Raw genomic sequence first — 26,726 nt, 5'->3', positions numbered from 1 at the left:
TACGCAAATGCGATTTACACGTCATTTGATTTTTCAGCTATAAAATTCACTGTTTATGGTGATAACATAAACAATTTGACGGAATTGAAAAATGCGATACACCAAAGTACGTAACATTGCTCCTGATTTGCTAAGAGCTATTGTTGAGAACGCGGTAATGCGATTTAACTTGTTTTCAGGAAATGGTGGACGTCACATCGAACATGCTTAGCAACACGTTTTTAGAAACGATTAAAAACATTTTAAACCCATGTCTTCATGTCTTATTTCGTTTAACAATATTGCATACAACGCCATTCCCCGCCGGTGGTGAGTTTTTGAACTTTTTTTTACCAAGTTTGATAACATTTTGTCCAGTAGTTTCCCTTTTATGGCCACTTCAAAGTGGAACTTCAATTATAGTACCCACTGGCTGTACCCACTGGAACAGTGCGTATCAAGCTTTCGTATTACTATATAGAAATGCTTCAATATCCTAAAGAGGCTTTGATATATCTAGAACGCATAGAATGAATTAATATCCCGAGAATGTGTAGGAAGATTGTGCGTACCTTCAAAAATGCGTACGAGAGGCTTTCATAGCCTTAGAAATGCGTATGTATAAGACTTTCACGGTCATGTATGAGTTATGTATCAGTCTCTGTAAGAAGTGCGTATGAGGCTTCGATATTTTATAGAAATTCTCAAGAGGCTTTCGTACAGTCAGAGTACGTTCTCAGAGTTTACGTTTTTACGTTTTCAGAGAGTTTACGTTTGTCAGAGGTTTGGGTCCTGAAGAAATATGAATTTTTGGGACCTCCCCCTCATCTTTAGCCTTCTTTAAGGCATTGTTGTTGCTGTGTTACAATTATGTGTAAATACTGGCAAATCACGAACCATTAGAATTGCGTGCAAGGCCGTATAGTTCGTTAAAAATTTGTATAGTTCTCATAAATATTCGTTGTACTTAGCTCTATAAATGCCTAGAAGGTTTGTCGATTCCCTTGAAAATACATAAAAAAAAAACTTGCGCACTCCCTCGTTTACTGTGCCGTAACTAATAATCAGCATTTCCAACTGACTTGATCAGTATTAATTGGTTTTTGTTTCACCGTTGCTGATCATTTTCACAGGCTCCCAGGTGGTCCGTCATGTAAGGCCCCGGGGATACGCATACCACTGATTAAGACCCTATACATTGAATTATATTCATTAGAATAAATTCTCTTTCATCAAATTTCTACTTCCTTCTGACAATTTTTCTAACTACTGCCCGCTTCCAGAGACTTTCCTGTAATTCTATCTTCCTTTGCTTTTCTTTTGAATCACTGTGATCTCCGTGATACTGACATTATTTTTTTTTCTTTGCTGCAAATTTTGTTTTCATTCCACTTCCGTATACAGGGTGTTGTGTTGAAGTGGTGGCAAACTTAGAGGGGGGGGGGATATTAAGCATAAAAAGGAACAAAAATTGCCATAGAATATGGTATCGCAAACCACGTTCAGTCGGTGAAAATCGCAAAATTGCTTACGAAGGGGCAGACATCGCCAGCACACCCAGAAGGGCCACGTAACAAGGGTTTTTGCCCCCCCCCCCACAACAACTTTAAATTTTATAACGGTGCTATTTGTTCTCACCTAAAATTTCCGCCCGGGGCAGTTGCCCCCCCCCCCCGCCCCCCTAGTTACTGCCCTGATGACACCCTGGTATCTACGAACGCGTCCAACAATCGTTACTCCGACCCTGTCGGCTGTGCAATGGGGGGGGGGGGCGCAAAGCACATATACTGCTTTATGAATTATGCACAGTTTAAACGGGATTTATACTCAATTAGCTATAAGCTCGGGCCTGAAAAATGACCTATTTCCTAGTTCAATATCATGGGTTTTTGGTCATAGGGAATTTGATGCAATTTGTTACGGAGGTATCTAAAGTTTTAGTTCGTGTAGAATCCTTGGTTGTTAGGCTTTTAACGAAGCTACTGTAGTTACGGTGGACTTTTTAAAACCAGACTTTTTTCACACACACACAGGCCGCAACTAGGGGAGGGGCAGATGGGTCTGGTGCCTCTGGTGCCGGACCAGAGAGGGCACAAATTTCACCCTTTTAATACCTCCTTTAACATTACGAGGAAATGAAAAAGTGCTTGCTTGTCCCGGCTGACTGAGCATGTAGTTGCGGCCCAGCACACACATGCACACGAACGCGCACAGGCATGTACACGTAAACTCGGTGAATATATTTATATTCACCTTATTTGTCTATTTATATTTTGTTTTTTTTTTAATTTTAATTTTAAATTCTTGTAAAATCCGGGAGGGGGGGGGGCGATTACCTCACCTTAATCCCTCAAATGACGGGCCTGGATCTGTAACTGTGACGTGGGTCATTGAAATGATTTGGAAATGTAGCGCTGGCCTCTCAAGTCATCTTGAAAATTTCCTATTAAGTTATGCGGAACTGCACTGTGGGTTATTTAAGTGATCTGGTAATGTGCCGCTTAGTCCATTTTTGCAAAATTAAGTTTGAGGGCAAAGGCCGCATCAGATGACTCCGAGGGCCACGGGTTGAGCATGTATGAACCAATGTTTCTTGAACTACTCGGACAAATTTGAATTTCCGCCGATCTAGTGCACACTCAATAAACCTTGACTCGCAAACTCGAGTATACGAGAGAGAACCACTATAGTATCCTACAGTGAATTATACGTTTCATTTCAGGAAAGTCTTTTGACATATCCTACGTGAGCCTCCGGTTCTATTCGAGCCGTCCCGAGAGTTTCGCCATCTACAAGCGCACAACCGAAGAGGAGGACTGGATACCATATCAGTACTACAGCGCCTCGTGCCAAGAGACTTACGGCTTGCCGGACGGCAACTACGTCCTCAGGGGCAACGAGACGATCGCCCTGTGCACTTCGGAGCACAGTGACATATCGCCGCTGACGGGCGGTACCGTCATATTCAGTACGCTCGAAGGCAGGCCGAGCGCCGACAATTTCGAGAACACCCCGGAACTACAGGTAACTGTCGAACCGTCCTCTATTGTTTCAAGGTGTTGCCAAGGCATTTTGCAAAGCATCTACACCAGTGACGTTAATTTCTTGTGTCTTTCAGGAGTGGGTCATTGCGACGTCCTTGAGGGTGACCCTGGACCGTCTAAATACTTTCGGGGATGAAATTTTCGGGGATCGTCTGGTCCTCAAATCTTATTACTATGCCATCAGTGACTTCTCCGTCGGTGCCAGGTGAGGAAAAATATTATTTGAATCTTCGTGATCATAAGTTTCAGTTCCAGAAAGATAAGAACGGTGGAGGCAGAAGGGTACCCACCACAGTGGTGGTCAGCTGATGTTGGTGTTCTTTGGTTCCCAACTTCGAGGCGTGAATGCGAGCCGATATCCCTATTAAAAATGTCTCCCCACAGAAAACAACAGGCCTATAACGGTACAAATATTCAATCTCACACTTTACTCACTTCACTTCAGAAATATAGATAGATAGATAGATAGAACCGCTCACAACCCCGGACTGATGCAAAGCACCTTACTTCCGTTCCCTCAAAAGAGGCAAAGTTGTGTCGGAAAAGTTAGCAAAGATTTATAGTAGTGGCTCCCCTTGCCCCGTGCCCGCAAGTTTCGAATTACTCGCGTCGTTCTCCCCAGGAAGACAGCCATCAACCAATGCAACATACAAGCCATCTGACAAAAATGGGGGACTGAATCCAATGACTAGGGAGAAAAATTGCACGTGCGCCCAGTGGCACATAAGGGCCGGAGACCACAGCCTGGGATTCCGAAAGAAATGTGGAAAAGACTTGTGGGCAAGAAAGAAGAGGAAGAAGCTGGCAAGTTGAAGTGGGAGAGCTTTGAGAATGATCAAAATACACAATACACAATGTATACAAATTCAGAAATATAGATGGCAGCACTGAAAAATCAGACACAACACTAGATGTGCACTCAGACTGTTAGGCATACGCACTTACACATCCGGCACAGCTCAATCGGTAGTAAATTTCCCGTCGCAATAGACCGGAGCTGTGCTCGGTTTGAAAGTAAGAAAGAAAGGGTCAAGGGGTGGGGGAGGGACAAGAGAGAATTTCCATCTGCCCTCCTTTGACCTTTTTCTAAACATTTTCGTGCCCCCGCCCCAGCTGTTTTTGGAAATTTCTGCATCCTCCCCTTTCCCCCCGCTCTGTTCTGAAAACGGGGTAGGCCGCATGGTTCATTATGGATTGTTCATGCTAGTGGTTCCCAAAGTGTGGGACGTGGACAACTTGGGGCAACGTGAAAATTTTTCCATTATAAAAAACGTCTAGATAAGAAATTTATTTTCATTTTTTCGTAACGTAGATATAAATATCTTAAGCCTAAAAACCACTTAACTCTTGGCTTAGCTACTTCATATCTAAGCGCGTACACACTCAGTACTCAAGAGTCAAACACGCACCTGATAATTAAAAACGGTTATTTCACAATCACCGCTGCAAAACTGGAATTTCCTAATGGTTATCTAACAGCACCCTCTTTCGAATAAGGTGTCAAAACCCCAAAAACACCAAGAAACAATTCGATGAAACTACTGTATTTGAAAACAAAATGGCAGTGCAGTCGCTGTTTTTTTAAAAAATGGCGGAGGGGAGAGGGGATGGTTGACAAAAGTATCCTTGTCGATAGGGGGGGGGGGTCGCGCTTCCAAAAAGTTCGGAAATCGCTGGTGTCTATACTAACTGTGATAAATATGTGCTGGATGGTTTTTTTCTGTAGGTGCCGATGTCACGGGCACGCTAGTACTTGCATCTTCATCCCAGACGAAGAGCTTTTAGAAATGCGACTGATGTGCAGATGCGAGCACTACACAGACGGTCAGGACTGCGAACGCTGCCTCCCTCTGTATAATAACCGTCCTTGGGAACCTGCCGAGAAGGACGACGCCCACGAATGCCTCCGTAAGTATTATAAAATTAGGTTACATGACACTCTGTGCAACGAAACCATGAACCTCTCCGCCAATTGTACGAAGTGCAAATGACACTGGATACCAAGGAAAGGTAATTTCGGAAACTAAAGTCCCATTCCCCTTTGTGGGGAATCGAACCACTAACCTCTAACGGTCCGGTGTATCCATTTACTTCTAGTTATTATTCGCGGAGAGGTTGATCGTTTCGATGTATGTCGGCTATCTGGGGCCTAATGTCGTTACGAGCTGTTGCGGAATTGGGATTTTTGTCTTCTGCCCAGTCCCGTTCAGCTTAAAGACCATATTTTTCTGATTTTAGAAAACGTCTGTCCTGTGTAGCTTAGTGGTAGAGCACTCGCCCGGACAGAGACAGGTGATAAGTTCGATTCTCCAACAGAGGAATGTGACTATTCTTCCCAAAATTCATGTTCGCTTGGTATCCAGTCATTTCTATTTCGTATATTCTCTGGGTTCCAGCTGGAGTGCTCCGAAAGCTTTTCGTGGGTTCCAGGGGTGCCAAAAGCTGTGAAAACGTTTAATTTCATTTTGGTTTTATGATGAAAATATAATTATTGGAGAAATACAGTGTGGACCAAAAGTCGTTGATGACTGTGAATGAATTTTTAAAACACTTTCAATTCCTGCAAATTTTTTAAAATCTATAAAAATAGCAAAGTTATGCGAGTACATGGTTCCAGCCGAAATTTCTGTTCTGAATTCTGATTTATGACGCAAATTTTGGCACAAATTACAAAATCATACAGCAATTTGTTTGATTTTTACAGATTTTAGAAAAGTACAGTGTAATGACTTTTCTGGCTCATCCCGAACTCACGACGTCAGATTGCAATAACAGAACCGATTAGTCAGCTAGGCCTACCCCCCCCCCCCCTCTTTGGCCAATAAATTACTAACTTACGGCACATTTTGGTGCGAACCGCATTCTCATACGAAAATTTGTGTAATTTTTTATAAAAAAAAAATTCCAGAGTTTACGTGTACATGCCTGTGCGCGTTCGTGTGCACGTGTGTGCTGGGCCGCAACTACATGCTCAGTCAGCCGGGACAAGCAAGTATTTTTGCATTTCCTCGTAATGTTAAAGGAGGTATTAAAAGGGTGAAATTTGTGCCCTCTCTGGTCCGGCACCAGACCCATCTGCCCCTCCCCTAGTTGCGGCCTGTGTGTGTGTGAAGTTATAAAAGTCTAGTTTTAAAAAGTCCACCGTAACTACAGTAGTTTCGTTAAAAGCCTAACAACCAAGGATTCTACACGAACTAAAACTTTAGATACCTCCGTAACACACTGCATCAAATTCCCTATGACCAAAAACCATGATATTGAACTAGGAAATAGGCCATTTTGCAGGCCTGAGCTTATAACTAATTGGGTATAAATCACGTTTAAACTGTGCATAAATGTCCAAGATGCCGCTCTTCTCATTGAAGACATTCAAGAGAATTAAGGGCAAAGTTTTTAGAGGGAGAATCGAGGTGAATAAGACAGTTAAACAAAAACATATATTTTACGATTCCATTATGGCCGTGTTTCCTAAGGGTGAAAGCTGATATTTTTCTATCATTTTAGTGTCTAAAAAGAAGAAGACAGCTAGAAAGCTCGATACCTTATCAGGTAAAAGAAACCCACTTAAAGAGACTATAACACACAAATGGTTCGAAACTGGTTTCTTGGGTCGCATCGCGTCGACCCACACCTTTTTAAGCATCTTTTTTTCCGACTCCATAAGGAATAACGACGTCCCCGAAATAGTGGAACCAACGATTTCCGGCTGTTACAGCGTCATAGCGATTGACCTCTAAATTAGCTGAGATATCCCGTATTTTACGGGACGTTTTAATATTTTTATTTGGGGGAAAATAAGTATAATATCCCGTTTTGTATAGTATAGTGTCACAGTGTTACTCCCTTGTATAGTATTCGTAATTTTGAGTGATTTTAGAAATAATTAAAATTTATGACAGGAATTTGAGACCTTTTTTTGGCGATAACTGGTAATATGCATATTTACTATCTCCCCGTCCCGTATTTGTCTCGAAGAAACATGATCACCATGCTATTTACAGAATCTTATAAATTTTTATCAGCTTTATCGTGTCTTAAATTGAATATTGAGCGCAGTGTAAGGTGTTTTAAGTGGCTTTAATCAGTGGTATGCGTATCCTCGGGGCCGCCTTACATGACGGGCCACCAGGGAGCCTGTGAAAATGATCAGCAACGGTGAAACAAACAAAAACCAATTAATACTGATCAAGTCAGTTGGAAATGCTGATTATTAGTTACGGCACAGTAAACGAGGGAGTGCGCAAGCCTTTTTTTATGTATTTTCGTGTGCGTATTTCCAGAGATGCGTATGAGTACGCATCTCTGGGAATCGACAAGCCTCCTAGGCATTTATAGAGCTAAGTCCAACGAATATTTATGAGAACTATACAAACCTTTAACGAATTAAGAGTTTTACAGCCTTGAATTAAGAATTTACAGCCTTGCACGCATTTCTAATGGTTCGTGATTTGCATTGGTTTTGTAAAAGTATTTACACATAATTGTAACATAGCAACAACAATTCCTTAAACAAGGCTAAAGATGAGGGGGGAGGTCCCAAAAATTCATATTTCTTCAGGGCCCAAACCTCTGACAAACGTAAACTCTCTGAAAACGTAAAAACGTAAACTCTGAGAGAACGTACTCTGACTGTACGAAAGCCTCTTGAGAATTTCTATAAAATATCGAAGCCTCATACGCACTTCTTACAGAGACTGATACATAACTCATACATGACCGTGAAAGTCTTATACATACGCATTTCTAAGGCTATGAAAGCCTCTCGTACGCATTTTTGAAGGTACGCACAATCTTCCTACACATTCTCGGGATATTAATTCATTCTATGCATTCTAGATATATCAAAGCCTCTTTAGGATATTGAAGCATTTCTAAATAGTAATACGAAAGCCTCATACGCACTCTTCCAGTGTGTACGCAAGATTCCCTTCATTTCCAAGATGTGAAAGCCTTACACACACACGCACGCACGCACTTCTAGTAATAGCATTCCTGCATGTCTAGGGATATGAAAGCCTCTCACACACATTTCTGGTGGTACGCAATCTTTCTACGCATTTTTAAGGATATGAAAACCCCATACGCATTTCTAGCAGTACGAAAACCTTATACGCATTTCTAGTGGTACGCAAGCCTTACCTTCATTTCTAGGGACATGAAGGCCTCAGACGGTTTTGTAGATATATGAAATCTAGCCCGCCCCCCCCCCCGGACAAGAGAAGGATAGGGGGGGGGGGGTGAAGGGGAAATGCCTAGGGCGCCAAACTTTAGGGGGGGACAAATTTTAGGAGGGAACATAAACATTGTTATAAAATCATTTAATTTTACAGGTGGTGAAGGGGGCAAAATCTTGTTTGCATCCTCACAAAAATTCCGAGTTACTGCCGCGATGAAAGGCTCACTCGCATCCCTAGTAGTTCAAACGCCTCTCAAGCCTCTGAAATGGTATAAATGCCCCGAATAATCATGTAGGTATTCGATTAATCGGAAAATACAGATATACAATATTAGTAGATGGCTATTGAATGGATATTGAGTTACAGGTGTATTCACAGGTGACGTTCACGTGCTGCTGATGATGATGGTGATCATCATCATCACACGCAGGAACCATCAACACTGAGTAACCGGTTGCGCGCCGCCGACGCAAGTTTCGCTTCGCACTAGTTGACAGCAAACAACAGTTCAGTCTCAAATATAGGAAAAAAATATACGCTCTTTCTCTCTCTCTCTCTCTCTGCGTCCGTTTCCATACAAAGCTGTGATTATCACGTGATAATTAACGCGAAAAAACCCATAAATTTAGTGGAAAAATTGCGAAAATGTGATCAGGGAGGTGCAAAAAAATTGACGTAAATTTTTCTAAATTTTTAAATTCCGAATTATGGATTTATTACTGGTGATATTGACTCTTTTGGTGATATTCGATTTGACTCGAGCAAATGTGAAAAAGTCCCAAAGGCAACGACAACGGCAAAGGCAGCGGCAGGATTTCGAATTTACTCTCAATGGTGAGTAGTTAATTACTGCAAAAACAATAAATTAATTAATTTAGCTGAATTCATTAATTAATTGACGAAAATCGAGAATTTTTTAAATGTTTTAAGAAATTCCACACCGATTGTGGTTTATCTTCATGAGACTTCCCATGTTCGGACATTTTGCGGCCTGGTGGGAAATTTTATGACCGACATTTATGTTTCTGTCAATTTAATTAGGCCTTTTTGCTTTGAGGTTTGATTAGAGAGCCAATGTCGAAGACTGAAATCGTACTGGACAGCTCATTTGTTTTATCACCCAGATATAGGGCCCTACTTTGAGAGGGGGGGGGGGGATCTTGAGCAGAGCCGTCATTTGGAGCTTTCATGACTGGAGCTTAGATTTTTATATTTAGTTGATATTTTATAAATGTTAACATGAATGTTAACAACATTTTTTTGAAAATTTTCATTCAGTATAAATCCCTGAAAAAAAATCCATTCAATGTATAACGGATCTCGCTTCTAGATGAGGTTCGAAGACTCTGGGTAAGACAGGGGAGCCACGAGAAAAAGAATATGGTTCAAAGGGGGCCACGGGCAAGAAAATGTTAAGAAACGCTGCTTTAGGCGAGTATCTTATCGACCTGGGCTACCGCGCCCTTTACCTTCCGCTCCTCATTGCAGGAATGTCCAAAAATTCAAGTTGCGAGATCGAATCGAAAATGAGTCTAATATATGGTCTTCTCACACAGTCAGTCCAGCATACTGGACAAGAGGAAGTTGAGAAGTCGCCTGAGACAATCGGTCCCAGCAACTCCTGCAGCAACGCAGTTTTCAACTCCGGGATGGTTCTCGTAGGAAGGAGGGATGGTGAAACGCAATTTCCCCTCCCAAAAAGAGCCTCCCAGACATGTTCTGTGGGGTTTAGGTCAGGAGATCTGGCTGGCCAATCCATACGCCGAATATTCTAACTTTCCAGATAATCGTTGACCGGGTGCGCCCGAGTTGGACGAGCGTTGTCGTCCGTGAACAGGAACCGAAAGTCATCTACGCCCCTGGAAAGTCGAACATAGGGCTCTGAGATACCCTCTCTATACCTCCCAGCAGCCAAGGAACCTCTGTGAATCACATGGAGGGGTGTGCGGCCGTCCAACATGATGCCTCAAATAGACACAATGTGCAAATTCTCTTAATTTTGCACACGAGTGTATAATAATCTATAAAGCCTAATTAAAATAATAAATGTTGATCTCTTTGACTCCGGATCGACTAAAAATCTTTGTCCTTCGTAGGGTCCACAGTAAATGGCTGCTTTGGAAAAAAATCTAATATCAGGGTCTGTGTATCTAGATACCAATATGAATTTTCTTGCCACCAAAACTTCAATAACTTCTCTGTGATAGAACTCTGAGGCAAAAAGTTTGGACTTTCTCTCACCAGGGTTCATTTTGATCACCTTATTTGAGAAAATGAATATCATAGAAAAATCTCACGAGATTCTTCTAATTTCTTTTCATTTCCTATAATTTCTTTTCAAATGTTATTTTTTGAAGGTTTTAATTCAGAATTTCTCTGGAAAATGTTTCCATTCCATCCCAATTTTCAGGTAAAAATGTAAACCCCCCTTCCCTGTTTTGTGGATCATTTGTTATTATTGACCAAATTCTTAAAATTAGGAAAAAAGTTGGTCCCTTTCTGCCCCTTTCAACCTACTGGCAACTCCGAATGTCCCATAATTGTTTTCAGCAAAAGATGATTATAATGAACATTTTTTTTTAAAAATTGTATTCGTTCATTTCCGACAGCTTGCAACTGCAACGGGAAATCCAACAAATGTTTCTTCGACCAAGATCTATTTGAAAGGACTGGACAAGGAGGACACTGCGTCGAATGCGAGGACAACACCGAAGGTATCCACTGCGAGAAATGCAAGGCACTGCACTATAGGCGTAAGGACGACAGGGAATGCGTGGCCTGCAATTGTGACTCCACAGGTTAGTCGTGCTTCTGTTACATTTCGTTTCTGTTCTTTTTTTTCCATCCTTTTTTGGCGTGGGGACCACGAAGGTCATGAAACTCACCACACAGAAATTTCATTAGGAACATCTATTCCAGACGGGCATGCTAGGCTTTTATTCTGCAACTTTTTTCACAACTGCGGACCGATGGAAAAGGTTGGAAAATTTCACGAACCGGCGAAAATAGGAAAATAAATTTTAGAACTGATGAAAAGAAGAAATAATTTACGGGCCAGCAAAAAATAAAAAGGAAGAAATAATTTGCAGACCGGCAAAAAAAAGGAAGACATAATTTGTGGATCGGCAAAAAAAAAGGAAGAAATAATTTGTGGATCGGCAAAAAAATAAAAGGGAGAAACAATTTGCGGACCTCAAAAATGAAAAGAAGAAATAATTTGCAAACCGGCAAAAATAAAAGAAAGAAATAATTTGCGGACCGGCAAAAAATAAAAGAAAAATAATTTGCGGACCGGCAAAAAATAGAAGAAAGAAATAATTTGCGGACCGGCAAAAAAAGGAAGAAATAATTTGTGGATCGGCAAAAAAATAAAAGGGAGAAACAATTTGCGGACCTCAAAAATGAAAAGAAGAAATAATTTACGGGCGGCAAAAAATAAAAAGGAAGAAATAATTTGCAAACCGGCAAAAATAAAAGAAAGAAATAATTTGCGGACCGGCAAAAAATAAAAGGAAGAAATAATTTGCGGACCGGCAAAAAATAAAAGGGAGAAATAATTTGTGGATCGGCAAAAAATAAAAGGGAGAAACAATTTGCGGACCTCAAAAATGAAAAGAAGAAATAATTTACGGGCGGCAAAAAATAAAAAGGAAGAAATAATTTGCAAACCGGCAAAAATAAAAGAAAGAAATAATTTGCGGACCGGCAAAAAATAAAAGAAAAATAATTTGCGGACCGGCAAAAAATAAAAGGAAGAAATAATTTGCGGACCGGCAAAAAATAAAAGGGAGAAATAATTTGTGGATCGGCAAAAAAATAAAAGGGAGAAACAATTTGCGGACCGGCAAAAATGAAAAGAAGAAATAATTTACGGGCCGGCAAAAAATAAAAAGGAAGAAATAATTTGCAAACCGGCAAAAATAAAAGAAAGAAATAATTTGCGGACCGGCAAAAAATAAAAGAAAAATAATTTGCGGACCGGCAAAAAATAGAAGAAAGAAATAATTTGCGGACCGGCAAAAAATAAAAGGAAGAAATAATTTGCGGACCGGCAAAAAATAAAAGGAAGAAATAATTTGTGGATCAGCAAAAAAATAAAAGGGAGAAACAATTTGCGGACCGGAAGAAAATGAAAAGAAGAAATAATTTGCGGACCGGCAAAAAATAAAAGGAAGAAACAATTTGCGGACCACCGGCAAAAAATAAAAAGAAGAAATAATTTGCTCACCGGCGATATATGTGAATGGGAAAAATACTTTGAAGGCTGGCAAAAAAAAAAAAAAAAATGGGGAAAATAACTTGAAAAGACATAAAATAATACTTTGCGGGCATTCAAAAGAAATAATAAATGGAGGTAAAAATTTGAAAAACAGCAAAAAAGTAAATCAATGGGGAAAAATAATATGAAGACCGACAAAAATAAATAAATGGGAGAAATATTTTACGGACACAAAAATATAGATAAATGGGAGAAATTATATGAGGACCGGTAAAAATAAATAAAAATTAAATAATAATGGGGAAAAACAATTAACGGACCGCTAAAAAGAAATAACAGAAATAATTTGCGGACAGGATAAAATAAATAAATGCGGAAATAATTCACGGACGTGCTAACGGCTAAGATAGAAATAAAGACCAGTGAAAGGGGACGGTATAAGATTTGAATTAAATCTAAAATTATGTAGTAGTCACATGAATTGAGTAAAACAATTTCGCGGACCGGCATCGGTCCGCTGACCAGGGATTGAAAAACATTTGTGGCTTCCTGAATGCCACAGAAAGTTTTTATCATCTTATTTTCAATACCGATACTGATATTTTACTATAAAAATCATTTGAATTTACAGTACAAGTATTCTACACATGAAATTGTTTCATATCTTTATCATCCTCAGGATCGTTAAGTTCGCAGTGTAATGTGGATGGCCAGTGTTCTTGCAAAGAAGGTGTTGGGACTAGAACTTGCTCGAAGTGTGCACCGAATTTCTACGACATGTCTCCTCAGGGTTGCAAGTAAGATTCTCTTTTTTTCTCAAAAAATCGTCAACGATTTATAGCAAATACCGTGAGTTTTTTAGTATTTCCTGGTTTTTGCCTCATTCGTTGACGATTTTTTGAGTATTATTAGGCAAAGACATCTACTCTTCCACAGATTCTTTTTTTTTTTTGTTACTTATGTAGTGTAACTGAGGTAGTGTGGGGGGGGGGGTGACTTGTGGGGAGGGCAGAGTTTGCCCCCCAGGTGCCAAACCAGAGAAGGAGCGAATTCCACCCTTTAAAATTTCTTCCCATATAACATTTCCCCCATATAACATTTGCACCACGTTGGGGGTTAAATTTTCAGAAATCCCGTCTGGGAAGGGGGGGGGTGATGCTCTGTATTATAAAATATAATACTCGCCAAATTTCGTATTTACAGCTTTGACCCCCCCCCCCCCCGCCCCCCCCCCTAGCGGTCGAATTTCATAAAACCCCTTCTTAGTGAGTCTTTACGTCATGAAACAAAACTATTGACCAAATTTGATATTTATAGTTTCAGTGGTTCCGCCTCGGTGATTATGAATCAGTCAGTCAGTCAGGACATGTTATTATATACTTTTAGATTATTTATCTCAAGGGTTCTCAAACAGTGCGCTGCGGCGCCCTGGTGCACCTCAAACCTTTGTTAGGAGCGATGACTCTGACAAAGGTTTCTCGAAGAGACTCTTTGCTCAACACTCTGGGGAGCCGGCGCATCTTACACATAAGCATTGGATAAGAATTTATAGTAGGGAGTGAGAGTACCGCGCGTTTGATAGCTCCTGATTTACCTTTTAGAAAAAACAAATTTTTTTCAATACGTAAATTTGTAGAATACTTGATTATTTCAGTAAGTCGTAGTTTGGTATTCACTTATGCTGTGCGAGTGAGAATAATCTGCTTGATAATAATTTAGATCAGTGTTTCCTCAAAGGGGGGGCAATAGAAGCTACGGGTATAACATAGAATCCTATGGGTTTGCTTGAGTTGGGGGGGGCGATGAGGGGAAAAATTCTGGAAAGGGGGAGGGGTGCGATGGAACAAAAAGTTTGGGAAACTGATTTAGATGAAGTGCTTACCTCAATGCTAAGGCACCAGGGGTGAGGGCAAACGATTGGTTTTTTCTCCCAAACGATTCGTCGTGAGGGCAAACAAATCGCATCCAAAGAATTCTAGCCTTAGGCCTGCTAGTGAGCTCTGTTTAGGAGCGTGGCTCCAGGATTTGGGCACCCATGATCATCACCTAAAGGAATTCATTCGAAGATGATTGATTCGATATTTCAAACTATTTATGGTGAAAGAATTCTTTGCCATGTTTCCAGGACATGTGTTAATCAATGGTAATTTTCTTTCAGACCTTGTGGTTGCAATTTGGCTGGCATAGCTCCAGATGCGCCAACGTGTGACCCGGCTCTTGGAGCTTGCCCTTGTAAAGAGAACGCCGTCGGACAGAGATGCGATAGGTAATGAAATCTAGCATTTATATCCAGTGACTCGATAAATTTGACGTTGGATTTACATGCGAAAGATTACACGTAAGGCGAAATCATTTACATGATCGATCTGTTTATGTTTCAAAAAGGTGCAAATCCGGGTTCTTTGACCTTCAAGTCGACAACGAGTTCGGTTGCGTCCAATGTTTCTGCTACGGCCATTCCAACGAATGTCGGAGTGCTCCTGGATTCTACAAGAAATCCATTGAATCGACGTTCGATACAAGTAAGACAAGTCGCCTCGATTGGTTTCTTGAATAATTTTTGTACAGGGTGTCCCATGAATTCGCCGATTTATTTATTTACATACAACCCCAGAAGGCATGACTACAGTTACACTGGTAAAAATACTCATGTAAAGATAGTTTACATAGATAAGATGGTTTAAAAGTTCATATACAGTGAAACCTGTATGAGACGGGACGTCAGGGGAATGGAATAATATTTCGTTTTAGACAGATTTCCGTTTTATAAAGGTGAAAATCAAAACACAATCATTGAACGGACTATATTTTGATTCCGTTTAAGACAGGTTTCCGTCTCATACAGTGTCCGTCTTAGACAGGTTTCTGTCTCATACAGTGTCCGTCTTAGACAGGTTTCTGTCTCATAGAGTGTCCGTCTTAGACAGGTTTCTGTCTCATAGAGTGTCCGTCTTAGACAGGTTTCCCTGCATAAAGATTGAAGAACCCCGGGAGCGATGAGATGATCCGAAAGGCGGTAGAAGCTATTGATAAAACATGGAATCTTAGGGGTTGGCTTGAGTGGGATCCGGAAATTTCGTCCCTACATTTCGCCCTGACATTTTTTCCCTGGTAAGTCCCTGAAATTCCACACTTGGCATTTCACCTGTACTAACCGTGTGAGTGACCATGTAATTAGGTGAGTGACAATATATGTGGGTAAATGACCGAATGAGTGAATGAGTGAGTCACTGTATGCGTGATCAAGTGAGTGACCAGATTGTTTATCGTAATTTCACTGACTAAAAAAAAAATATTCAAATTTTTGCAGCATACCCTTTCACTTTCCGGGTGAACGCCCTAGACCACTAGACTACAGAGGTGCACCGAATCTCTCAATCTTTCCTTGCTACATCTCTACAAGGAAAGATTGAGAGATTCGGTGCCTCTGTAGTCTAGTGGTCTAGGGCGTTCACCCGGAAAGTGAAAGGACATGGGTTCGATTCCCCGCAGGGGCAGTTGAATTTTCTCTCTTTCCAAAATATATCTTCGCAACATCTAGTTGTTAAAACCTTCGAAATATTTACCAGCATGTCGCAACCCTAGACTAGGTTTAGAATTTGTTACTGTATACCAATTCCTTGAATTTCTGTGAATTTTTAAACTATTTACGAATTTATGGGATACCTTGTTCATAATGGAATGAGTTATGACCCCCCTAGTGCTGTGATATGCTCGTAAACATTTGCCTTTATGCAAATGAACGTAGTTTTCTGTGGAATTCTGTGATTTGCTTTTCAGTGCTCTCTGGATCGACAGGAATTTAAACTGACGTTTTTTATTCGAACCAAAGAAAAAAAATTCCCCTTCGTAAGAATAACTTTTTCGCAGACAGATGCATCAATTCTTTCAAATTTCATGAATTTTTTCATTATTTACAAATTTATGGGATACCCTGTATGTTGGATTCATCCACAAGCTGCGGAGTTACCTTCTTGTATTTTTCTCTGCAGGTTCCGAAGACTGGACGGCGACCGACATGCGTGGTCGTAGTATGCCTGTGGTATACGACGCCGACCTGCAGATAATCGAGTCACAAGGTGATAGTGGAGAGCCCGTCTATTTCATTGCTCCAGGTAAACAGGATTATCAATAGTCGAGTGGTATCCGATAGTTTCCTGGTTCGAAGGACCTGTTCCAATTTCAAGGCTGACTTTTGTCCCAGAATTATCACGCTAAATTGATAGGGGTGAAGGTACACGCCAACACAAACAATTTTTGCAATTGGACCCAGGGTCACAACCCAACTATTAGAGGGATACGTGCGTTACCTAACTTCAGAAGTCACCAAAATATGGCAACCCTGCTCACACCTTGAAGATCTTTCTACAGGGAAATTACTTCCTTCCATTCACACGCAATTGGGTAGGGGGAGAAAAAAATCGCCTCTTTTTTTGCCCTAATGTTATAATGCGTGTGAGTGGGGGGGGGGGGTCCCCCTCATTTCCAGGATTACTCTCAAATTGCGTGATACATACCAGTTCTTTCCAATTTCTAAATTTATTTTAAAAAATTAACCCGATAAGTAGATATGATATCCCTCCTGGATGACAGAAGGGTCCTGAATCAACCAGATGGGAAGAAAATATGATCCAAAGGGTAATGGTGAATAAGTTTACAAAGTATCGACGTTTAGAGACTGAGAATGCTTCCGTGTACACTACAGAGTTTTTTTGTTGTGCAGAAAAAATTCCCCACCAATCCGTAAGCGAAAAAAGGTCAAGGAAAACTGTTATATGCGACGAAAAAGAAGTCATCTACGACCCTAGGTTCCATTGTAGAAATTGTATCTTTTGACGTGTGGTATCATCCCTCTCATTTTAGGCGTACAGGTCTGGAACATCCTGAAAAACATGTATGCTCAATCCATGGCCATCAGTAACATCAGCCTGCTTAAAAAACCCAGCTGACCTGAATGATTGTTTTGGTGGTACCGAGGATCCTCATCTGCACAGAATTTCGATCTGGGTGGAATGACGAAATAACGTCATCATATATCACTTGGGGAATTTTTTCTGCACAACAAAAAAACTCTGTAGTGTACACGGAAGCATTCTCAGTCTCTAAACGTCGATACTTTGTAAACTTATTCACCATCAAAAAATGGTGCTTATCTTAGTCCATAACTAATAAACGGGTAAAAATAAAATTTTATCAGCAAAAATGTGCCTTCTAGAAAATATTGAAACAATTACACAGTACAGTATTATATGCAGTGCCGTCTTAACGCATGGGCCCACTCCGGCACGGCTCGTGGGGGGTGGGGGGCTCAGGAGAAGAGTGGCCTCACAGAAACGAGAAAAAGGTGAAAATTTTCGAGAATTGGCAAGGTAGGGCCTCAGAAAAATAACTTGAACCGGGGGCCCATGATGCTCTTGAGACGTCACTGATTATATGTGTATTACATCTGAGGCGTCAATATGAAAAACACATTGCGGGGGCTGAAAATCGCCATTCGACTCAAGCCCGAACGTAGGAGGGTGCTTTGCATTGCGTATTCATGAATTACTGGCGGGGGGAATCTCATCACCATCACAAAATTTATACTAGGGGCTCAAATAGCCTCAGCCCCCCAAGTTCCGGCGACATATATTACTTATGAAGAAGCATCAGTGTGCGAGAATCATCAATGAACTTGGACCCCTTCCGCCACTTATCAAACTGTTATAATTCTTTAACTGAAATCGGCGACCTATTTCTATTGATATGCCACATGGGAAAAAAAAAACAATATGACGTGATTGATATTAAACGATATTTTATAAATAATAATATTAGTTAAATGATCAAGTTTACTTCGAAATTTTAACAGCTGTTATTTATGTGTGGTAAATTAACGTTAGTATAGCTTGCAAAGTGCAACCGTGATAGCTTTCTGTGATTGTTATCGAAAGGTCGTGACCAACACTTTGGGAACCACTGTCTATCAAGGTATTGGAGGTGAACAAAGAATACTCTTTTCAGAAGTCGTATCTTCAGGGCGGAGAAAATATTATTTGCCTCAGGTGGCAGAATTCCTAGGACCGGTCCTGGTCGCGAGCCACATCAGATGACTCCTAGGGCCACGTGTTGAGCATGTATGCCGTATAATGTAATCTAAAGTGGTCGTAAACTAGGGAATTTTTTGTGAAATTTGTGGTACTTTTGGCGACAAAAATCGGGTCCAGGTTCCATGTCTAATGCTATTAATTTTTGTCTTTTTAGAAGTGTACCTTGGCAACCAGAGGAATTCGTACAATCATTTCTTGACTTTCGACTTACGTATCGGTCCCGAAACCGTACGAGTGAGTGCCCACGACATCATCCTAGAAGGTGGCGGACTCAGGGTATCCGTACCCATAACCGAGCAGGAGAACCCGATCCCATCGCACAGGGTTCAGAACTATAAGCTCCGGTTGCACGAGCATCCGAAGTTCGGCTGGATGCCCAGACTGAGCGCGTTTGACTTCATGAAGCTGCTGTCCAATCTGACGTCCATCAAGATCAAGGCAACATATTCCAGAGGAGGTGAGGATCGACGTCATTGGTGAAAATGTCTCTGATCGTCTATTTTCTTCTAGCCAAAAAATGCTAAAGATTTGCTTTTTTTTTTCAGGTGTTGGATATTTGGACAACGTCGTACTACAATCAGCCGACCAAGTTCCATCGAACGAAATTGCGACCTGGATCGAGCAATGTTCTTGTCCTGAAGGGTATACTGGACTATCCTGTGAGTTCTGCGCTCCAGGGTACAAGAAAGATCCGGAGGGGACCAATCCTTACTCCAGATGCATCAAATGCTTTTGCAATAACCACGCTGATGCTTGCGACCCAGAAACAGGTAATTATTCGGATTCCATATCATAGATAAACATTCAGGTGCGGATCCAGAGAGTGAGGGGGTGATGGCCCTCTAAAAAGGTCTGGGAGGGTAAGAAAAATTTGTCTACACTGTGTGTAAAATAAGGGATGATGCTGCGGATCTTTGTAATTAGTCGCTCTTCCCGATACATCGCTCTGGATCCAGGCACGGGTCCTGAGGACCGGTCAAACTTATTTTACGCGATTTTATCTCCCCCCAGAATTAAGTTGTCCCGTAAATACTTCAATTGTTCACCTATTCTGTATTGCATTATTTATTTTATATTACCTATACCTATTTCCGTAAATACGGTCTGCAAATTGTTTCCCCATTTATTTATTTTTGCTGATCCACAAATTATTTCTCTTGTTTAATTATTTTTTGCCATTGATTAAATTATTTTCCTATTTGTTTATTTTTATGTCGGGCCTCAAATTATTCTCACATTTATTTTTGCATTTCGCGAATTATTTCTCCCATTTATTTATATTTTGACCGTCCTAAAATTATTTTTCCCTATTTCTTCATCTCTTTTGCCGGCGCCTACATTACTTCTATATTTATTTCCCTTCCAGGTCCTCAAATTTTCCCTCCTATTTATTTGCATTTCACCCGTCCGCAAATTATTTTTGCTCATTTATTTATTCTTGCCGTCCGATAATTACACTGGAGTAAGAAATTAAGAGAATTTGCAGACTTGGTCGATTATCTCTAGAACTACTGTACCGATTTTAATGAAATTTGATGTGTGCATACATTGATACAATACAAAACAAATAACCATTCAATAATTGTAATACACAAGCATGATCGTGCGTAACACTCGTTGGAGTCGGAAGGTATGAAACAGCGGCTGCAGAATAAACAAAAAAAATCTGTTAATAGATGGGTTAATAGGGGGTATGGGCCCCTCTTACAGATATACAGGTCTCGCAGCGTGATTTCATACTTGAAATAAGGCAGTTTATCATTTCCTGTGGCAATTGGTCCTTTCGCGAATATTGTCTGATGAAAAACGCCAATTACTCCGGATTTATTACTTTCGTAAATTCTGGATTATTCTGGATTTATTACTTTCGTAAATTCTGATTTTCATTAAATTTTGGATTTATTCCTTTCATTAAATTCTGGATTTATTCCTTTCATTAAATTCTGGATTTATTCCTTTCATTAAATTCTGGATTTATTATTTCTGGATTTAAACAGCGTTTCGTTCAGCAACGCTGTATTCATTCCCTGGATGGTTCCCGGAGGGGGGTTGCGAGTTGCAATTGCCCTCCCCAGAGCGTCCCAGACATGCTCTATAGGGTTAAGGTCTGGAGATCTGGCTGGCCAATCCATCCGGCGAATATCCTCACTCTCTAGAAAATCGTCGAGCAGAAGAGCTCTATGTGGCCTCGCGTTATCGTCCATTAAAATGAACTCAGGGCCAACTGCACCCCTGAAAAGGCGAACATAGGGCTCCAAGACCTCATCCCTATACCTCACACCAGTCACAGTGCCTCTTTCAAAGACATGGAGAGGTGTGCGGCCATCCAACAGGATGCCTGCCCAGACCATTAAACCTCCTCCGCCATAATGGTCGATTTCGCGGACATTGGAGGATAGGTAGCGGGTCCCTGGTTCTCTCCATATTAACGTACGGCGGAAAACGGTGCTTAGGCTGAACCGGGACTCATCAGTGAAGAGAACGGTCGCCCATTGATCCATACTCCAATCTCTATGCTCTCTGCACCATGATAAACGTATTCTACTTTCCGTAGAGGTGAGCGGGACGCAAACAGCAAGTCTTCTTGCAAACAACCCTCTCTCATGAAGTCTTTTGGAAACAGTCACCCTTGATAGAGACAAGGTTACCAGGGTTCCTGTGGCTGCATACAAGTCACGAGAGAGCTGAGAAGTTGTAGCACTCCTGTTACGCCTCGCTATAATCGACAAATGGCGATCTTCTCTGGCCGTCGTGGCTCTCGGACGACCTTGCCCAGGCTTTCTCTCGATGGATCCGGTATCCTGGAACTGTTTCCATAAGTAAGGGTACGTCCATAGTGAACCGCTTCTCGCTACTCACTTTATCGCGGCTGAAAAAAGATCGTGAAAACTCATTGGGGCGGCCATAGTGCGCCCGCCTACCTGCTTTTACCGGCTCAAACTGCTTTTACCCGCTTTAACCGGAATGAATTATTATTTCTTTTTCTCGCTTGACCGGCTCACCGCTTGCAGTTTAAAACTTCCTCTAAGTGTTCGTTTTATAGTGGAATAGTAAATCGACGGAGTTTTTGTAACGATCAATTATCGTTATTACTAATCGTTGATTAATTATTACATAATAAAAGTGAAATCGTTAATCATTAAGTAATTAAGGAAAATTAACAATTATAGTGAATCCAATGTGTGACAGGTTTGTTGTGACATCCAATGTTTTTGTGACGATTTATTATTGTTAATGCTAATCGTTAACTAGTTATGGCATAATATAAGCGAAATCGGTTATTTATTAAGGATCATTAATGGTCATACTGAATCCAACGGAGTTTTTATGACGAATAATTATTGTTAATACTAATAGTTAACTAGATATGACATAATAAAAGCAACATCGTTGATTAATCATTAATTAAAGTTAATTAACGATTATACTGAATCCAATGGAGTTTTTGTGATGGTTAATTGTTGCTAATACTAATCGTTAATTAGTTATGACATAATAATAAGCGAAATCGTTAATTAATTAAGGATCATTAATGATCATACTAAATCCAACGGAGTTTTTATGACGCCTAATTATTGTTAATACTAATCGTTAATTAGCTGACGTAATAAAAACGATATCGTTAATTAATCAAAATACCGTTGGAAACGGTTTAATTAGTTAAACTAGTTAGTCGTTAATTAGTTAACTAATTATAGATCATGATTTAGTTTTATCGTTAATAAACTAATTAACGATAAAACTAAATCAACGGAATTTTGTAACGATTAATTTTCGTTTTTCTAATCGAAAATTTGTTGTGGCACTAAAAGCGAAATCGCTGATTTATCATCAATTAATTGATTAACTATAATTAGCGATTACACTAAACCCATTGCAACTTCAAGGTGAGTCCTATTCATTTCATGTACATTCGTCATTCTTTCATATTTAAAATTTTATGATAAATATTTTTTGTTGTCAACAAAAACACACAATAGATCCCCACGTGATAGCTCCATGATGCCAACTGCTCATGCAGGCAGACGCTCCCGCGAGCGGTGCACTATAACCACCACCGGCTAGAATCGCGCGGGATAATCTCGCCTTCTACAACTGCCGCGGTTTAAGCAATAAAGCGGGAAGCGGTGCACTATGGACGTACCCTAACACACGACGCTGGGCGTTAAATTGAACTTCCCTACAAATCTGGACTTGAGATTGGCCTGCTTCTAGCCTCCCCACAATTCGCCACCTCATTCCATCATCTAAACGTTGGTGGTTACTCATTTTTACTGTTACAATTTGAAATTAACCGATTGCTGCAAAATAACACCAAGAAATTCACCGAGGTGTGCTAGCGAACGAAATGCGTCTTAACTTACGCGCGCTTATAAAGCCTGTTTCTCTACTGGCTCCGCCTACCCACACGTGTACGCTTACGTATTTGACGTACAAGATTTGCATTTTTGTCTAGAAGCAGTGGTTTTACATTCAGTTCAGTTCTTTTCATGAAATTCGATAAAATATGCAAATTCTCTTAATTTATTTCCACCAGTGTCTTTTTTTCGTTTTTTGCCGCGCCACGAAGTTGTTTTATCTATTTCCATCCTTTATGTTTCGCCGTGTAGAAAGGTTGAAGAGCGCCGATGCAGGAGGCCCTGCCTAGATTCGTACCTCACTGAATCCTCGCCAGTATCGAATCTTTCTGTAGGCAGCAGTTTCAAGAATTTTTTCAGATAATTTTAAACGAAATATTTCGCAGATGTAATGCCATGTGTTCATGTTTTTTTTCCGCAGGGAAATGCGTATGCAAACACAACACCGAAGGGATGTACTGCGAACGATGCGCTTCGAGTTACCACGGAGATGCCAGACAAGGTACATCGGCGGATTGCAGACCTTGTCTTTGTCCCGACCGAGGGTCATGCGTCGTCCTTCCAGGAGGTCAGGTTGCTTGTCAGCAATGCCCCTTGGGTCATACAGGTAAGTAAGCCCAACAGATGAATGAATGAAATATTTTCCAGGAGAGTTACCTGGAAATTAGGGGTGTTGAACCTTTGAGAGAGTGCAAAAGCCACTTCACTGATGTGAAAATGTGTCGCGGGGTCATTTAATTCATCTGGAAAAGCACAGTAGGTTATTTAAGTGATCTGAACATGTGCCGCGGGTCACTTAAATGATTTGGAAATATGTCACAGGCCACTCAAGTGATGTGGAACTGCACCACTGCACAGTGGGTCACTGAAATGATCTGCAAAATAATATGTTCCGCTTTCTTCATTTAAACAAAACAAACTAAATTTGAGGTCGCCGGCCACACATCAAATGACTCCGATGACCACATTTGGTCCCCATGATATGGGTGATGCATGTATGCTGTAAATTGTGTGAAGACTCATAGAGGGCGCTGTAAACTTGTCTGGCAAGAGTGCTGAAACAACACCTTCTATAGCAGAAAGCCTCCGCGCGAAGCTTTGACGTCTCTGAAGTTGCCCATTTCACCCTTAGCCATTGGATATAGCAGTCCAACGTATGCGAAAGCTTTACCTTCTTTTGCAGTATATTCAACGACTGCAGGTGAAAAAATGTGCATGACTTCAATGACAACTTCGCGCGGAGGCTTTCTGCTATAGAAGGCGTCGGCTGAGCCCGAACCTTTCTTCAATCTCTTCCGTGTCTGAAACGTTCATAAAGCTTTAGCCGGTGGCTCGAGGAAGGGGTAAAACTTCTCCAGTAGTGCTTTATCCACCAACATTGCAATGAAAACCTTATGTAAGCGCCAGTAAAAGGGAAAGGAGCTGTTATTCGTACACCCTGCATTTTATAGGAATCTGACTTGCATATTTTCAGTGATTCGCTTTTGTACAGCGCTCTCTTTCGACAAAAATTCTGAACAAATTTTTTTTTTTTTTTTTTTTTGCTGTTCTAAAATTCCCCTTTATATATAAAAATTCCCCTAAAATATTTCCCCTTTCGTGAGAACAACTTTATAGCAAAACGCATTCAAAATTACAAATTACTTCAGTTTTTATAAATTTTTAAACAATCTACGAATTTATGGGACACCCTGTACATCTATGGACACTTCTTTTGAAGGTCATCAATGCGACTTGTGCATAGACGGATATTATGGAGACCCTCTAGGAAGGAACGGTCCACCAAGGCCCTGTCGCAAATGTGAATGCAGCGGCAACATCGATCCGAACGCTGTAGGAAACTGTAACACGTAAGGCTGATTCCGATGACTCTTCCGCAGAACCGATAACAGCAAAATCATCTCTTGCCGGTACTGATAACCAAATATTGATGACATAAATTTTTTTTTTTACCTTACAGAACATCAGGCCAATGTTTGAAGTGCATCTACAACACCGCTGGATGGAATTGCGACAGGTGCTTGCCAGGTTACACTGGCGATGCGCTGTCGATTCCCAAAGGTGGATGCAAACGTAAGTGATATTCCTGCTGTCGAATTTCACACTTTGATGAGCTCTTATATAAAACTGATTCAATCTACCCTATTCATATCTCACAAGGAAAGGGTCCCAAGGTGTCGCCCCCAAAAAATGATGAAAAACTTTAAGTACATTTATCTCTAATGACGTCACACTAACATTCTATGTGGCTGCGGGATTTGTAAATTCATTCTTGGCATCTATTGTCGTTGAAAATATTATTATGTACAATTTTTTTGAGTGACCCATAATGATTCCGCGGGATTCCTTTATATTTTTGTTGATATTTAAATGAGTAGCACCAGTGGGGCAATTTTTTCAAAACTTTTTGAAGACGTCACCTTGGCACCCTTCCCTTGTCAGACAAGGTCGAATTAAATTAGCTGTGTTAGATAGGAGAAAACTGAACGCCTCTCACAAGACTTTCCTCACACGGGGATAATCAGATAGATCTTCTAGTAGCTCGGAGACATGGATACTCAGCGAGTCGAGTTTCCCGTCCTCCCTCACACGGTGCCACTGTGAAAATCTCTAAATAAAATGGACGGTAAATGACGCAGTTTTTAGTTCATCGTCTTCACACGATCACAAAATCAATTCCGTTCTGATGAGATGTCATGCATTTTCGTTCCCCACAGAACATCTGGCCAATGAAGTGCATCTACAACACCGCTGGATGGAATTGCGACAGATGCTTGCCTGGTTACACTGGCGATAGGGGGGGGGGGCGTGACCCGATGATTTTTTTGGTTCCCGGTGGCCCAGTTTAATGGGAAGAAAATGGGTGAAGGAAGTCAGCAGAATCTAGAAAAACAGATAATTTTTATGCAAATTATGAATCAATGAAAGCAATAAGTTCAGAATAATTGAAAATCCAGAAACAATGAAAGTAATGATTCAAGAATTACTGAAAAAACTCAAAATTATAATAAAGGAATTTGATTTCAGAATTATATTGAAAATTCTGAATTATTCAAATACATTAGTTTTCGAGAAATTCAGAATTATTAAAAATATAGAATTAAAGCAGTAAAAAAATCTCAGAATAATGAGAAATTCAGTCCAATAAATTTTTACCCCGAATAACTCGGGACCTTATCGGCTCCACCCTCACTACTCCGGTAATCACGATACCGGAGTAGTGAGGACACTAAAAGTATGCCTAGTTGACAGTCAACAGGTGACGTAGATTTTCCACTCTCCAACACTCCAATATCCCCGTCTGAGCGACGCAAAAATATAAATACACGCGTCGAGTTCCCTGAAAATTCTATTCTAATATCTAGGCCAGACCCTCCCCCCAGGGGCTCACAGATTTTTTACTGGATGCCCACGGTCTAATTGTAGGATTACGTATAAAAGCAATTCACACGGATAAGTTTAAAAAAAATTAAAAATGATAAGAAATTACTTAAAAAGCAAAGTTTTCATTAAAGTAACGAACGCACAAAAGCACCAGTGCAACGTTGATAGACTGCAGTAGCAATACTGTTATGAATTTTCGACAAAAATATTATTTGTGGCAACATCTCTGGGTAGGAGTATGAAACGTTGTTTTAGTTTTTTTGCAGTCCAGTAGATGGTATTGCTATCGCATCACAATCACTAGTACAAGAGAGTATTTCCTCCATTGTTTGAGAACATTTGCACTCTTAGATGGCTGTAGTTCTGTTACTATAAGTGGCGGGGGGTTATGACACACACCAAAGTTTACGGGGGTCCATGGCTGCCATCAACATTTCCGGGGGGGGGGGGAAATCCACGATCAAAAATATTTGAGA

At 40.6% G+C, this 26,726-nt stretch overlaps 1 protein-coding gene and 1 non-coding gene across 3 annotated transcripts in view; both read left to right on the top strand.

Annotated features, from left to right (window-relative positions):
- Positions 1-26,726, top strand: part of LOC149083885 (laminin subunit gamma-1-like) — a 45,734-nt gene that overhangs the window by 7,594 nt on the left and 11,414 nt on the right. The window contains exons 3-15 of one of the 2 annotated variants that reach the window (XM_089234256.1): positions 2,702-3,003; positions 3,098-3,228; positions 4,750-4,931; positions 10,810-10,998; positions 13,099-13,216; positions 14,578-14,685; positions 14,805-14,941; positions 16,412-16,534; positions 18,663-18,965; positions 19,054-19,278; positions 23,288-23,473; positions 24,587-24,716; positions 24,827-24,939. In XM_089234256.1, coding sequence (XP_089090382.1) covers positions 2,702-3,003; positions 3,098-3,228; positions 4,750-4,931; positions 10,810-10,998; positions 13,099-13,216; positions 14,578-14,685; positions 14,805-14,941; positions 16,412-16,534; positions 18,663-18,965; positions 19,054-19,278; positions 23,288-23,473; positions 24,587-24,716; positions 24,827-24,939 — 2,247 coding nt within the window. Of the gene's footprint in view, positions 1-2,701; positions 3,004-3,097; positions 3,229-4,749; positions 4,932-8,698; positions 9,035-10,809; positions 10,999-13,098; positions 13,217-14,577; positions 14,686-14,804; positions 14,942-16,411; positions 16,535-18,662; positions 18,966-19,053; positions 19,279-23,287; positions 23,474-24,586; positions 24,717-24,826; positions 24,940-26,726 lie in introns of those variants that run through there. The other variant, XM_089234257.1, reaches the window with a different exon arrangement.
- On the top strand, positions 15,843-15,916 carry TRNAS-GGA (transfer RNA serine (anticodon GGA)). Its single transcript has one exon. It is a non-coding gene; the product is annotated as a tRNA-Ser (tRNA).

The sequence above is a fragment of the Pholcus phalangioides genome, unplaced genomic scaffold (assembly GCF_987345545.1).
Source record: "Pholcus phalangioides strain wild (caught in Gottingen) unplaced genomic scaffold, Ppha-v1.0 ptg000008l_1, whole genome shotgun sequence".
NCBI lineage: Eukaryota > Metazoa > Arthropoda > Arachnida > Araneae > Pholcidae > Pholcus > Pholcus phalangioides.
The sequence above is the reverse complement of the archived record's forward strand: the minus strand, read 5'-3'. Positions and strand labels throughout refer to the sequence as shown.